A 12,828-nucleotide genomic window follows, 5' to 3' on the forward strand; every position below is an offset into this window, starting at 1 on the left:
TACAAGTGCTGTGGAAACCTTGATCCACCAGCAGCTCATCACAGCTTTCCACTGTGCCACACTGTCACTTGGCTTTTGATGTCTTCCCCCTTGAATTTTTAATTTCATTTCTTGTCAATATACATATACAAGGCCTGTATTGATTACCCACCATGTCCTTTTCCCTTCCTCCTTCTTTCCCTTTTCCCTTCCTGCTTCTTTCCCTTTTCCCTTCCTCCTTGTCTGCTGCTTTCTTCTCTCCTCTGCTCTCCTGCTGGATGGTAAAATGAGGGAACAGGATGTGTGTGCTGGGAGGAAAGGGGAGATGGCACAGGGCGTGGCAGGAGGATGGGGCTGCTGGGGATAAGGGACAAGCTGCCTGTCCCTGGCTCGGTGCTGATGCAGAGTGTGTGTTGTGACATGGGAAAGGGCTGGCACGAGCTCCCTGTTCACTTGGATTTTCCTTGCAAACACAGTGGGTTTAGCTGAATAGGGAATAATTGAAGTTTGAAAATGTTTGGATGAGAATTGGCGTTATTAAAGTTGTTTTTTTAATAAAAGGGTGAGCATAATCATAATTGGAAAATTTCATCCTTTATATGAATGTTGAATATAAAATCTTTTATTGCAGATACTGTTTTTTAAAAATTAAACTGAGTGACTTCAGGGTGGAGTTTCTGGTTTTTCTGTTTGGTTGGTTGGTTTTTCTTGCTGTCTGAGGTAAATCATTACTTTCACTTGGCTATGGAGACCAGTTGTTTGGTTGTCTTTCTTTTTTTTGTAGAACGTACTGAATTATTATTTGGGACTGACAAGCATTTTGATGAATAATGGGGGCAGCTACATTTTCTACCCTTTAAATATGAGATAAATGCTACAATGAAATACCAAAACATAGGATTGAAACTTTCCTTGGTTTAACTTGAGCTAACGCAATATTCTCTCTCTGCACAATTATAAGTGTGGTTGCTCTAGGGAAAATGTGGGGAGGGTTGGATTGCAAAGCTCTGTCAGCAGCATTTCTGAAGGAGTCTGCTGGAAGTCAGAGTCGGGCAGGAGAATGCAGAGAACGTTTCTGCTCTCGGTGATGTGCGACCCCGGGCTCACAGAACAACAGGAACTGCCACGCTGGTTCCAGGAACAGCGCTCAGGGAGGGAGGAAAAGGCCACGCACCGAATCATCATGACTTGGTGCCTCCTCCCAGCTCGGGGGAAGGGTTTGAAAGCACAAAAGTTTCACCAAAGCTACGGTGTTTATTTGCTGTTGATCACACCGTCCCCCATGAATTTCTTAAATGCCTTTTAAAATCCATTTTCAGTCTCCACAACCTCCTGAGGCACTGAGTGCCACAATGCAATTATGGATGGTAGCAAAGAGTATTTCCTTTTGGGTGTGTCTGTTTTAAACCTGCTGCTAAATGCCTTTGTTGGATGCCCCCTCAGCTTTTGTACTGCAAGAGAAAGTGAACAATTACTCTGCATTTACCTTCTCCATTCGGTTTTACAGACTGCCGTCATTTTCCTCTGCAGTCATCCTTTTTTTCCAACCTGAAGGGCCTTTGTCTATTTCATTTCTTCTTGCAGTGAAACTTCTGTATCTCAAAAAAGATAAATGTGAGCTTTTTATTACTCCTCTCTTTTTTTCTCCATTCAGACAAAAGTGTCAAGGAAACCCTATACAGGAATGCCATGGTTAAAGGTTTCTTTGGTGCTTCTTTGTGCCAAAATCATTAGCTGTTGGCTCTTGGAAATTACCAAAAGGTTCTGAAAGGAAGAGAAAATGTTGTTCTTGTAATCCCCTACAGTCTGAGATTGTGTTCATATACAAAACTAGGTAAGAGAATGCAGCAAATAAACAGAAGTGTCTGGGTTTGAAGTTCTCCTTTGTTGCCAAGAAACCTTCCAACTTAATATACAAAAATTGAGTGAGTGTGAGGAAGTGACAAAACTGGGACCTGAGAGTTCAGGAAGTTCAGTAATTCAGTCTGTACTGAGCAAGGTCGGCAGCACTACCAGGACACAGCATCTCCAGAGAGAGAGGGGCTGTTTTATTCTACTTAGTCTAGAATAAGCACAGTGTCTTCTATTATGTCTAAATCTGAAGGGACAGCGGAGTAAAAGAGAGCACATTTTTATTTGAAGTTTCTGTGCTCCTATCTGGCACAAATACTCCATCTGAGAGAGACAAATGCAAATGTCTCCAGATCTGAGCACAGCCATCTGCAGGGAGCACCTTGCTGTCCTTTCAGTCTGGCAAAGTCACAAAGCTCCTCCACCTTGTGCCCTTTTTTCCTACCTTGTCGTATTCGAGCTGACTCTTCAAGACTCTGTACACCTACTTCTTGCTTCCTGCTGTGTCTCAGTTCTTTGGATTTCCCATCTGCTGTGTGCTGCTGCCAGTGCTGCTGCCCTGCACTGTCTCCTCCTGCCATCTCCCCTTTCCATGTCCCTACACTGAGAGCTGCTCTCAAAAGATGAGGTTGTGTCCCTGCCTAAGGTCTTCCTGGAAAATTGTTTCTTAAAAACAAGATACCAGATATATAAGGAGAGGAGCTTTCACTTCTTCTTCTTCACTGTCTATCTAAAAATATATACATTTAAAAATATATGTTTATAAAAATATATATTGAAGAACCAAAAGATCTTTGTTTCATTTTCCCATGCTCTTGCTTTTTGCTGAGTTTCCTGCTAAGCTCCCAGTGCTGCTTGGGCCTTTCCATCCTGTCCCGCCTCGTGTTCTTGTTACCACCCACTCATTAGATCATGGCTGAAATTAGCTGCTGAGAACTACAGGGCAGGGCTGATACGATTTTGTTGGGTTTTTTTAAATAGTGAAAACAACAAAATTAGCACTTCTGCAACTGGGGCAACCAAGGTAGGAAGCCATGGAAAGTGCTGGTGAACATCTGTAAAAGAACCAGTGAGAGCTCATGAGGCACCTTGTGTTCCAAGTAGATCATTCTGTTTGCTTTTGTAACTCTCTTTAACGATAAATAGTCTTTAGGATTAAATATGGGATTCCTTTGGGAGAAAAAAATATTTTGTGAAAATTTCTTACAGTAAAATGCAATCATAATTAAACAATTAAATCATGATAAACATACTCCTGTCATGGAAGTGTTTGCTTTCAGTAAGATGATGATGATCTGTTAAGGATATGTTGGAAATGTTAATATTCATCCCTAAATGATAATATTTCCTGCTTGAGACCAGTAAGTTACTTTAGGTGCGCTGAGCACAGAGTTAACATCCCATGGAGTGGTGTCCCATTAATATTTTAGAGACTGTCCCCAAATTTTTTTAAGACACAAGGTGCCATGCCAGTGAGGGACAGTGGGTGTTCCCAGTGCAGTGAAATGATGGTGAAGGGTGAAAGGTGACTTGCTGAGCTGAAATCAGAGGGCTGAGTCTTCCAGCAGGGTCTGATCTGCTTTGGATCAGGCACAAGCATCATGTGGAGTGCAGTCAGGTTAGCTAAACTTTCTCTGTGTGAGATACTTTGAACTCTGCAAGGGAGAGTTTCTGTTGCAGGCAAGCCATGTATATAGTAAAAAATCATAACTGTGTCCAGAAATGAAACAGCCAAGTGTGGATTTTGCTTTATGATAAATCCTGTCAGTTCAGAGCAGGTCCCCAGCCCATGAGTATTCTTTGCCATAAAATAAATTCTGATAGGTAATAGATGGAACAGTGTGAACTTCTCACTTGGTGGCACAAATCTGTGTAGCACAGCCTGGGAAAACGACTCTCCCAACCAGTCCCTGTTGGTTCCAGTCTATTTAAACATATGTATTTTCAGGTCTCAGTTCTGGTAATGAAATGCTGCTTTTATGACTCTTTCTCACAGGAACCCAGGCAGAAGGACGTAGTTTTCCTCCGAAGTGACAAGTTTTTAGTCTGTCTTTATATTTTACATTGTAGAATGTAACAAAATCCAAATCCTACCACTTGTGCATTCATTTAATTCATATTGTTGCTTTCCACATTGGTAATACTCTGGATTTTTTTTCTGTTTCGTTATTTTTTTTAATGCCTTTTATCCCAAGATCCCAAGCTGATTTGGCCTGATTCCCAGGTACAGCTTAGCAACACTTAGCATAAGACCAGTAAAAGGAAGTAACGGGGAATTTCACGCAGTTCTTGGCTGGCTGTCAATTCAAATGCACCTACAGTGGGAGCATCCCCTGCCCGTGAGCCCCTGCTTCCCTGGCTGTGACTGCCTGATGCAGGGCTCCTGTCTCAGCCACAAATCCCTCTCTTTTACCCCACAGAACAAGCTCTGTTGTCTCCCAGTGTTTATCAGCAAGAGATGATAAATCTTTCCTAGGGGAGAACTTGGCAGGACATATGGGGCTTGGGGCTGGGGCCGTTAATCTGATGATGTTTGCTGCTGGATCACAAACATGCACTAGGCTGAAGCACACACTTTCGGTTTTGTATCTCCCTGCATAGGTATGTGCACAATTTTAATTTTTCTTTCCTTATCTTCTGAGGTTTAGAGTAACACAATTCTCCAGTTTGCTAAACAGGAGAAGGTTTCAGTTTCCTTTTCAGCAGCCAGAACATTTTTTAAACTTTTATTCTGAGTGTTGTTTCTTCCTTGGCGAGACTCTTGGACTTTGAAACCTGTTCTCATATGGAAAGCCTTGCCTATCTGGAAATCTGTTCTGGCTTGCTTTGCTGTTCAAAGTGCTGCTTTGTGGGTTCATTTCATGCCTCCTCGGAGACATTTTGTCAGAATTTTGCTTATCTACCAGTATTGCAAAACGATCCCCCATCTTAGGCAACCAATCGCTTCCTCATCCCCTTCTCATTGGTCTTTTAAGCAAAATGGAAATTAAACTGTCTGCTGTTATGCAGGCTGTGGATCTGGCTTTCACCTTTGGACTCTGGGCAGTATTAGCTGTGCTTGCATAAAAACTTTGCAGGAAGAGGAAACCTTGCTGAACTGTGCACAGCAAAGGGTTAACACATCTGAGGGAGAAGGGGAGAAAATCAGAATGGCTGGACTCTGCCCCTTTGCTAAATGGCTGCTTTTTCTGAAGTACATGGAAGACAGATGGAAAACCTCAGAGTTGCCCTGAATTATCTTCCTGAGCATAGAGCTCTCTCTTTTTGTAGTTAAATATGACAGTTATAGTGCAGTATTTATGCACAGTCAATAAATCAGCAGAAAACGTGCTGCAGTCAGGGCATGTATCCATAGTCTGTTCTTTATATTTTAGCTGAAAATGGAATTCCTGAATTTGCTGAAGCTTGGAAAAAGAAATTCAGGTGCACATCTGCACCGGAGACTTACACAAAGTCTGATGGCTCACAGTAGCCAGGGTTTGCTCCTCAGCTTCCATTACTGTCCTCCCATCTGCAAATCCACGTTCCTGAAAAGCAGGGAAAAGGCAAATTTTGAATCAGGCTCCTAAACTCTTGAGTGGAATCATTGCAGAAAGGAGACAGAGCAAGTGAAAGGGGCAGAAATCTTTAAGGATGAGCTACAATTTTGTGGAAGTTTGTAGTGTAGTTACAAAATAGAAAAAAGGTCTTGCTGAGCAATATCCTGGAAAATACTGGTTTGGGGGTTTTGTTTGTGTTTGTCGGTTTGGGTTTTTTTTTCTGTTTTGTTTTTCCAGAAGGGGCTGTGTGACACACTGGCAGAAGCAGCCTGGCCTTTTCTAGTGTGTGGCTTAAGAGCACCTAACTGCTGACAGGGGAGAATATTTTGCCCTGATACAGCACACACAATATCACAGGACTTGAATTTGCTCAGCTTCTGCCATCTTGAATATAACTGTGAAGGAGCTGTTATTTATTATTTTACTTTCTTACCTTCCACACCCAGATCCAGCTGCACACAAATTCTTTAGGTTAACAGCAGATTTCACCTTTCTGAAAGGGACAGCACAGATCTATGGTTGCCTAAGAGCTAAACCCTTCTAAATTCTCACTGTGGTACTGAAAAATAGACCTTGTGTGGTGCCATATAAGTCCCTTAGATGTGGTGACAGCCTCTTTTTTTGTGTGTGATAGGGATCATACCTCCCAGCTCCCAGCATGGATTAATCTGTATTTTTGTAGTGATTTAGCAGTGACCATTTCTGTTCTGGCTGGAAGTGTTTTAAATTAAGCAAAAAGTCATCAGGGCAGCTGTATTACATGACCAAGATAGGGAGCCACCGCAGCAGAGGGAGGTTTGAAGGGTTTAGCTGTTGATCCAGATTTTAAGTAGATAATTTCTGCCTAATGTATCCAGTGTGCCCCAAATTCAGGTGGATAATCAGTGCCAAAGCTGAGCACCTTCAGTGTCTAAAGCAGCATGGCTTCTGTCTCACAGGTGTATTACTTGTTCAGGGCAGAAGGCAGCTAGGTGAGAAAAAAGTAAGATGAAGCAATGTAAAAGTGTTAAGAAACAAACTGTTAGTGCTAAAATCCTGTTAGAGGCAACAGCTTAGATGTTAAGCTGTGTTAGAACAAGAAACAGAAAAATAATACTTTATCAGCACAACAGGGAAAAATACCACTGATCTGTTTGGTTCAAAAATTGACTAGAATTAGCAATCCAGAATCCTGTTCCTTTCTACTATGGGATAGACTATCTACACAGAAGTTATTTCAAAATATTTAATTATAGGAGAGCTTAACCTGCTGTACCTGTTGTGATTAATTTTCCCATAAAGACAATTTCTTTAACTATTGCAGCTGAAGAAATGTAGCAGATGAGCATATTTTCAATTAAAGACCAAGAAAAGTTTAAACTTTATGGAGATGATAAATGTCCACTGCCACAGCTGCCAGAAAGTCAGCACTGAAAAAATAAACTGTATGGAGGAGGAGTAAAAGCCACTCTAGCTGTATTCATGCATGTTAGCAACCATGGTGTCTGTAATCTCAGGAATAAAAAGTGTCTCATTAAACTAAATAAATGTCTTGCAGCATATCTAGAAGATTGCTAGACTTTAACTCTTGCGGTGATCAGCTGGAGCAGGATCCAAAAACAAGATCCTCAAGAGAGAAAGAGTATGTGAAGCTTGCCTGCTGCTGCCCTTGGAAAGGTCAGCCTGTGAATTGGGAAACAAGAGTTTCATCTTGACCTTTAAATACTATGTTTGGATAGCAAAGAAGAAGCTTTTAGGTATCTGGTGGTCTGGAATTATAAAAAAAATGGTGAGGATATGAACTTGTAATTGTTTAGCATTTCATAGAGCCAGTCAGGGAGGCTGCAGGACACAGGCATTGGGCTGCCAGCTGGAATTGGCTGAGGTCAGCTGGAGGCAGAAGGAGTCTCTGAGCTCATCTGGCTGCCATGAGAGCAATGCATAGGTGGCCTCATCGGGTTCCCCGTGCCAGGACCTGGCGGTGTTAGGTGGCATCTTCTACCAATCCTTCCGTTTCCATTCAGGCCTTTGCAAATCCATTCCCGTCCAGGAGTTATCTTTCCAGGCTAACATGCAGCAGTACAAAAATACAGTATCTGCATTTTTATCTTATCTATAGAGATTCAAATCCCATTTGTTTCAGTCTGGCTCCATTCATGTGCACTAATGACTTGCGTAAAAATATTTATCTGTTTATCCCTCCTGGCCTTTCTGCTATGATTGTTAAAATTCAGAAACCTTAATTGCAGATACACATGCACAACTTATGGAGAGCCTGGATAATGAATGGAGTCTCCATGTTTGACAGGATTCTTTTTCAACTATTTAACTTACCTACTTTTGGTTCAATAGAATTAATTAATGAGATAATGTTATTTGAAAAATATCTGCAGAGGTTTTTTTAAAAGACAATAGTCTTTCTAAAGTCAATATGGAGATGTGGCAAGTCCTGTGTGCAGGTGTTGGGCTTTTTCTGGCGACAAAAGGGATGAGTACATGCCTGAATCAAATTAGATTACATCTCTCGATTATTCTGAGCAAAATGGTATCTTTACCAACATTTGTATTTTGTAATGCTTTGTAATGGGGCATTAGAATTCACCTGTGATGTTGTGCAACAACAGTATTGTCCAAATACTTCACAAAAACGGAGTGAGAACTGAAACTGCCTGCTGTTGAAATGAATGGCAAAAAAAAAAAAAAACCGTGGAAAAAGCCTTTGAATTTAAAAGCACTGGAAAATATTATCAGTTTCTTTATTAATTTAAAGTAAGATACATGCTGGCAGTGCTTCTTTTGTGTGTTTTGGATTTGCTCCTAGAAGAAAACAAGCATTCATGAGTGCACATAGTGCTAAATACTTCCTCAGCCTCCTTCCCCTTATCTGGTTGCTGTCGGTGGTGGCTGCCAGGCCTGTTGGAGCAGGACACCTTGAACAGGAGGCTCAGGGAGAACTTTATTTCTCTCCAAAATTTCCTGAAAGGAGGCTGTAGCCAGGTGCAAACTGGGCTCTTCTCCCAGGCAACCAGCGGCAGGACACGGGTACATGGCCTCGGGCTGTATGGGGAGGTTTGGGTTGGACATTAGGAGGAATTTCTTCACAGAAAGGGTGATTAGAACAGGCAGCCCGGGGAGGTGATGGAGTCACCGTTCCTGGAGGTGTTTCAGGGAAAACTGAACGTGGCACTCGGTGCCATGGCCTGGTTGACAAAGTGTTGGGCCATCGGTTGGACTTGATGATCTCAGAAAGACTTTCCAGGCCAATTGAGTGTGTGATCCCTCCTTTCTGACAATACTTTTTTAAAATTTATTTTTCTGAGTGGTAGGAAATATTTTAAGGTTTATGTATTTTCAGTTTTGCCACAATTAGTTTGTTGCCATCCTGATCCGGGTACACTGAGGTGCCCTGTCAGTGTGTGATGGCCAAATCCAGGCACTGCCTGTGGGAGATGTTACCTGACCCGGGAAAGGATCGCATATGGGGACTGGGGATTCAGTGCTTAAGTGAAACCTCTGGAGAGCAGGAGCTGGGCCGATTATGTCACCGGGTGAGCTCTGAGTGGCTTCGCTCGGGTCCCCGGAACCAGCACACAGCTCCTGCATACTCCCCAGCCATGGAGGGCGGCGCGGTGACTCAGCCGCGGCTACCGGGGGCACACGGCGGGATCGAGACGAGGGCCGGCCCGCGAGGGGCCGGGCGGGGCGGCCCCTGGAGCGCGGGGCGGGGGACCCCGCAGAGGGGCGGAGCGGGCGTTGTGTGTGTGTGACAGGTGCGGCGCGCGCGCGCCCGCCGCCATCCCTCTCCTCCCTTCCCTCCCCCCCTCCCCGCGCGCGCGCGCGCGCCGCCATGAATATGCAAATGTCGGTATAATTGCCAGCCAATGGCGTGCGCGCTGGTCACATGGTGCTGGTGGAGGCTCAGGGAAGAGAAGTTGAGTCCGGGCGAGCTCGGGCAGCGCCGCCAGAGCCGAGCGAGCCGCGGGCGAGCGCCGCGCCTCCTCCGCAGGGAGCCCGCCGGCCGGGGCTCTGCCTGGACCATGCCGATCCTCCTCTTCCTCATAGACACGTCCGCCTCCATGAACCAGCGGGCGTACCTGGGCACCAGCTACCTGGACATCGCCAAGGGCGCCGTGGAGATCTTCATGAAGGTGAGTGCGCGGCGCCGGGGGAGCCGCCGCCCCCCTCGCCTCCTTCGCCCCGCTCACGCCGCTTCTCTCCTCTCTCTCCGCAGCTGCGGGCCCGGGACCCCGCCAGCCGCGGCGACAGGTACATGCTGGTTACGTTCGACGAGCCGCCCTACTGCATTAAGGTAATGACCCCCCCGGCCGCCTCGGCCCCGCGGCTGGGCCGCCCTTGGCGCGGCACGGCCCCGTCCGGCCCGGCGGCGGCAGCAGCAGCTTGTGAAGATGGCGGACATTTTGCTTTTGTATGGAGGAGAGAGGCTGAGGGCGCTGCTGAGATGGAGGAGGGGGGGGGGAGGAGACGGGCGGGCCGTGATTCACCGCCCCGGCGCAACGAGGGGCGGCCGCGCTCCGCCCCCCGCGGGGCGGTGGCTCCGGCGGGGCCATCACCGCGCTCGGGCTCCGCGCAGCCCGAGCCCCCCGGGACACGCGGGCAGGGTGGGGCGGGCCGGGGCCGGTTACCCCTCACGGCCGCGGGGCAGCGCGGGGGCCCGGCCCTGGCGCCGCTGTGGGTGTGGGACAGCACCCGCGGCTGTTTCCGCCTCTGCGATAGAAGGAGCCCCACTCGCTGTTGGGGCTGTGTGTCCCCGTGCCCCGCTCCTCCCGCCCCATTCATCCTGCTGGGCACGGTAGCCTGCACCAGTTCCGTGGAAGGTGCTCGCAGCCGCTGCTCCGTGCAGCTCCGTGGTGAGCTGGATGTGGAGCCATCGAATCATCGAGGTTGGAAGACACCTTTTAGATCACCAAGTCCAGCCATCAACCCCGTACTGCTACTGTAATTCCTAAACCACTAAGTCACATCATCCACTGCCAGCCTGTTTAACACTGCTAGGGACAGGGACTCTGCCACCTCCCTAAACAGCCTGACCTCCTGAATCCTGAAAATTTTCTTTCTAATATTTGATCTGAATTTCTTCTGTCCCAGCTTAAGGCCATTTTCTCTGGTCCTTGCTGCAGGCACAGCAGAAGAGACCAGCCCCTCTCTCACTGCAGCCTCCTGTAAAGGAGTTGTAGAGAATGATGAGGTTTGCCCTAAGCCTCCTTGAGAGTAAACAAGTCTTGCCTGGCTGGCTCCTTTTGTCCCTGTTGTCTCATTCCTTGAGTTTGAGGCAAGTACAGCCATGCTGTTCTCCACTGCACCACGAGGTTTAGGCAGAAGTAAAAAAAAAAAAACCACCATGTTGCTGCACCCCTTATACTGAAGGCTGCAGCTTGCTGTTGGAAACATCCTAACTTAAAAACACTTAGGTAAAGTGTGTCACAGAAAGCATTGCTGTGGGAGTTTTAGAATCCTGAATAGTCCTGGATTAAAACTGTATTTACTCAGAGTAATGCACTACTTGTAATAACCGTTGACACATGAAGTTTATGTACAAATACATTGTTGGTCATCCTCGAGAAAAAAGGAGAATACTCTAGATCTCCCAGCTAGAACTTCTTGAGATGTTTAAGAAGTAAATGGGCTCACTGGTGCTGTGAGCTTATTCACTAATTCACATCATTGATAATGAGGAAATGTAATTATCATGAGCTATGAATCTTGGCTCCTTTCATCAGTAATAAATTTACACAGCTTTCCGAAGTGACAAGTCACAGAGTAAGTATTTATTGTTTGGTATTGCACCTTTCATTTTCTCAGAAGAAGGTGTGGAAATAATTTCTGTGAATTGAAATCATCCTTGACTTAGAGAAAGTTACTTTCAAAAATCCTCCATCTGCCCAGGAGAAGTGTTTTTTAGACAAAATGCACACACCATTTTCCCAGTCTGTGTTTGTGCCTGGATGCAAACCCTAAGTCTTTGTTATGCCAGTGTTAACTGGATTTCCTTTGTCCTAGATTTCTTCTAGTTTTGTGTCAAATATTTCACAAGTGTATCTTGTGTTTGAGGAGTGAACTTGCTCCCTGCAGTGACAGCAAGCACACTGGTGATTTAATGAAAAAATGACTTTGCTGCTGGAGCTCTGTGTGGTAATGCTACAGGTTATTACCACGTCTGTACTCAGATTTGCTGAGGAAGATCCTTGTGTTTAATAAGCATCTGTGTACATTCTGATGTGCTAATGAGCATCTGACTGTTGACAGTTTTAGTAAATAGTAATTGAAATAAATGGGGCTGTGATACCCATCATAGCATTCAGTCATATTTAATATACATTAAATAGCTGAGGGAAAGGAAAAGTACTGTGCTGCTTGTAACTTGCTAATGCTTCTTAGAAATTTTTAGTTCTGCCTTTAGCACACTGCTTTCTAAATTGGACCTTAAACAATCTTAAAATATTTTTTCAAAAATTAGTAACTTTTCTAGGAACAGGCTGCAGATTCAATAAATATCTGATTATAGTAATTATGATCACAAGTGCAGCTCAACTATTGCGTAAAGACTTCATGGAATAATGAGTGTTACTGGGCTGTCATCATGTCTGTTCCTTGAGCAGAGAAAGCCTCACAGCAGTGATGACTCCCTGGTTGGAGACTTGTTCTCAAGACCTGCTCTGGTATTTGTGATGTTCCCTCCGTTGTGTTTTTTAACAATCACAGTTGTGCCAGGAAAACTTCCTGGTCCAGGCCAGATTCTCTATGTCTTACAGAACATGCCTGTAAAAGATATAAAATCTAGTTTCTTTACTAATGCTGCTGCAGTTAAATACTTTGTTTCTCTTGATTTAGAGAAAGTAAAAACAAACCTGGCAAGTTGAATGCATTTTGCAGGCTTGCTTTCCAAGTATGTGCAGCAGTGGCTGCTTTATCCTCTTGTTTTCTTGATGATTTATACTAATTAAATTACATAGTTTTTCAGATGAAAAACCAAGTGCTCATGTGACCATTCACTACCAGTGAAGCACTTGAGGGAAATAATATGGTGGTGGAGTTAGGACCATCTAGAAAGCAGAGGAATTACAGGAACTTGAGCTTTGGAGCAGGGGTAGCGGAGATACGTGCCTTGGGTTGGTTTATTTCAGAATTTGTTTATCTGTAACATTAAAGTATTTAAAACCAACAGCACTGGTTCACTTTTGATGGACAAGAATATATCAAGAAAGTATTATGCACATGTATTGTGCTAATGGAAGAATCATACTATTGCACAAATGATTTGCCAAAATCTGTGAAAGTAAGGTGCTGTTTTTGAAACTGTCTTTAGTATAGATGGTTTGAAATGATTTTCAGGACCTGTTGATTGTGTTTGGCTGCTTGTAGCTCTCTGTGCCATTTTTTAAACATGGAATTATTTAGTCTGTCAGTTTGCAGTGGGGCTCTGCAAAGAGCTGTGATGACAAATGTCCAAACAGGAGTCAGG

General features: G+C 44.8%; 1 protein-coding gene across 6 annotated transcripts in view; it reads left to right on the plus strand.

The window, feature by feature from the left end:
- The first annotated feature begins 9,236 nt into the window (after positions 1-9,236).
- Positions 9,237-12,828, plus strand: part of LOC102071836 (integrator complex subunit 6-like) — a 39,646-nt gene continuing 36,054 nt past the window's right edge. For 3 of the 6 annotated variants that reach the window (XR_012582752.1, XR_012582753.1, XM_074551783.1), the window contains exons 1-2: positions 9,240-9,496; positions 9,580-9,657. Coding sequence is in view for 4 of the 6 variants with exons in the window: in XM_074551783.1 (XP_074407884.1) it covers positions 9,386-9,496; positions 9,580-9,657 (189 nt within the window). In the remaining 2 variants the exon portion in view is untranslated. Of the gene's footprint in view, positions 9,497-9,579; positions 9,658-12,828 lie in introns of all 6 variants that reach the window. The other 3 variants (XM_074551785.1, XM_074551786.1, XM_074551784.1) reach the window with 2 other exon arrangements.

This window comes from Zonotrichia albicollis, chromosome 14 (genome assembly GCF_047830755.1).
Source record: "Zonotrichia albicollis isolate bZonAlb1 chromosome 14, bZonAlb1.hap1, whole genome shotgun sequence".
Classification (NCBI taxonomy): Eukaryota; Metazoa; Chordata; class Aves; order Passeriformes; family Passerellidae; genus Zonotrichia; species Zonotrichia albicollis.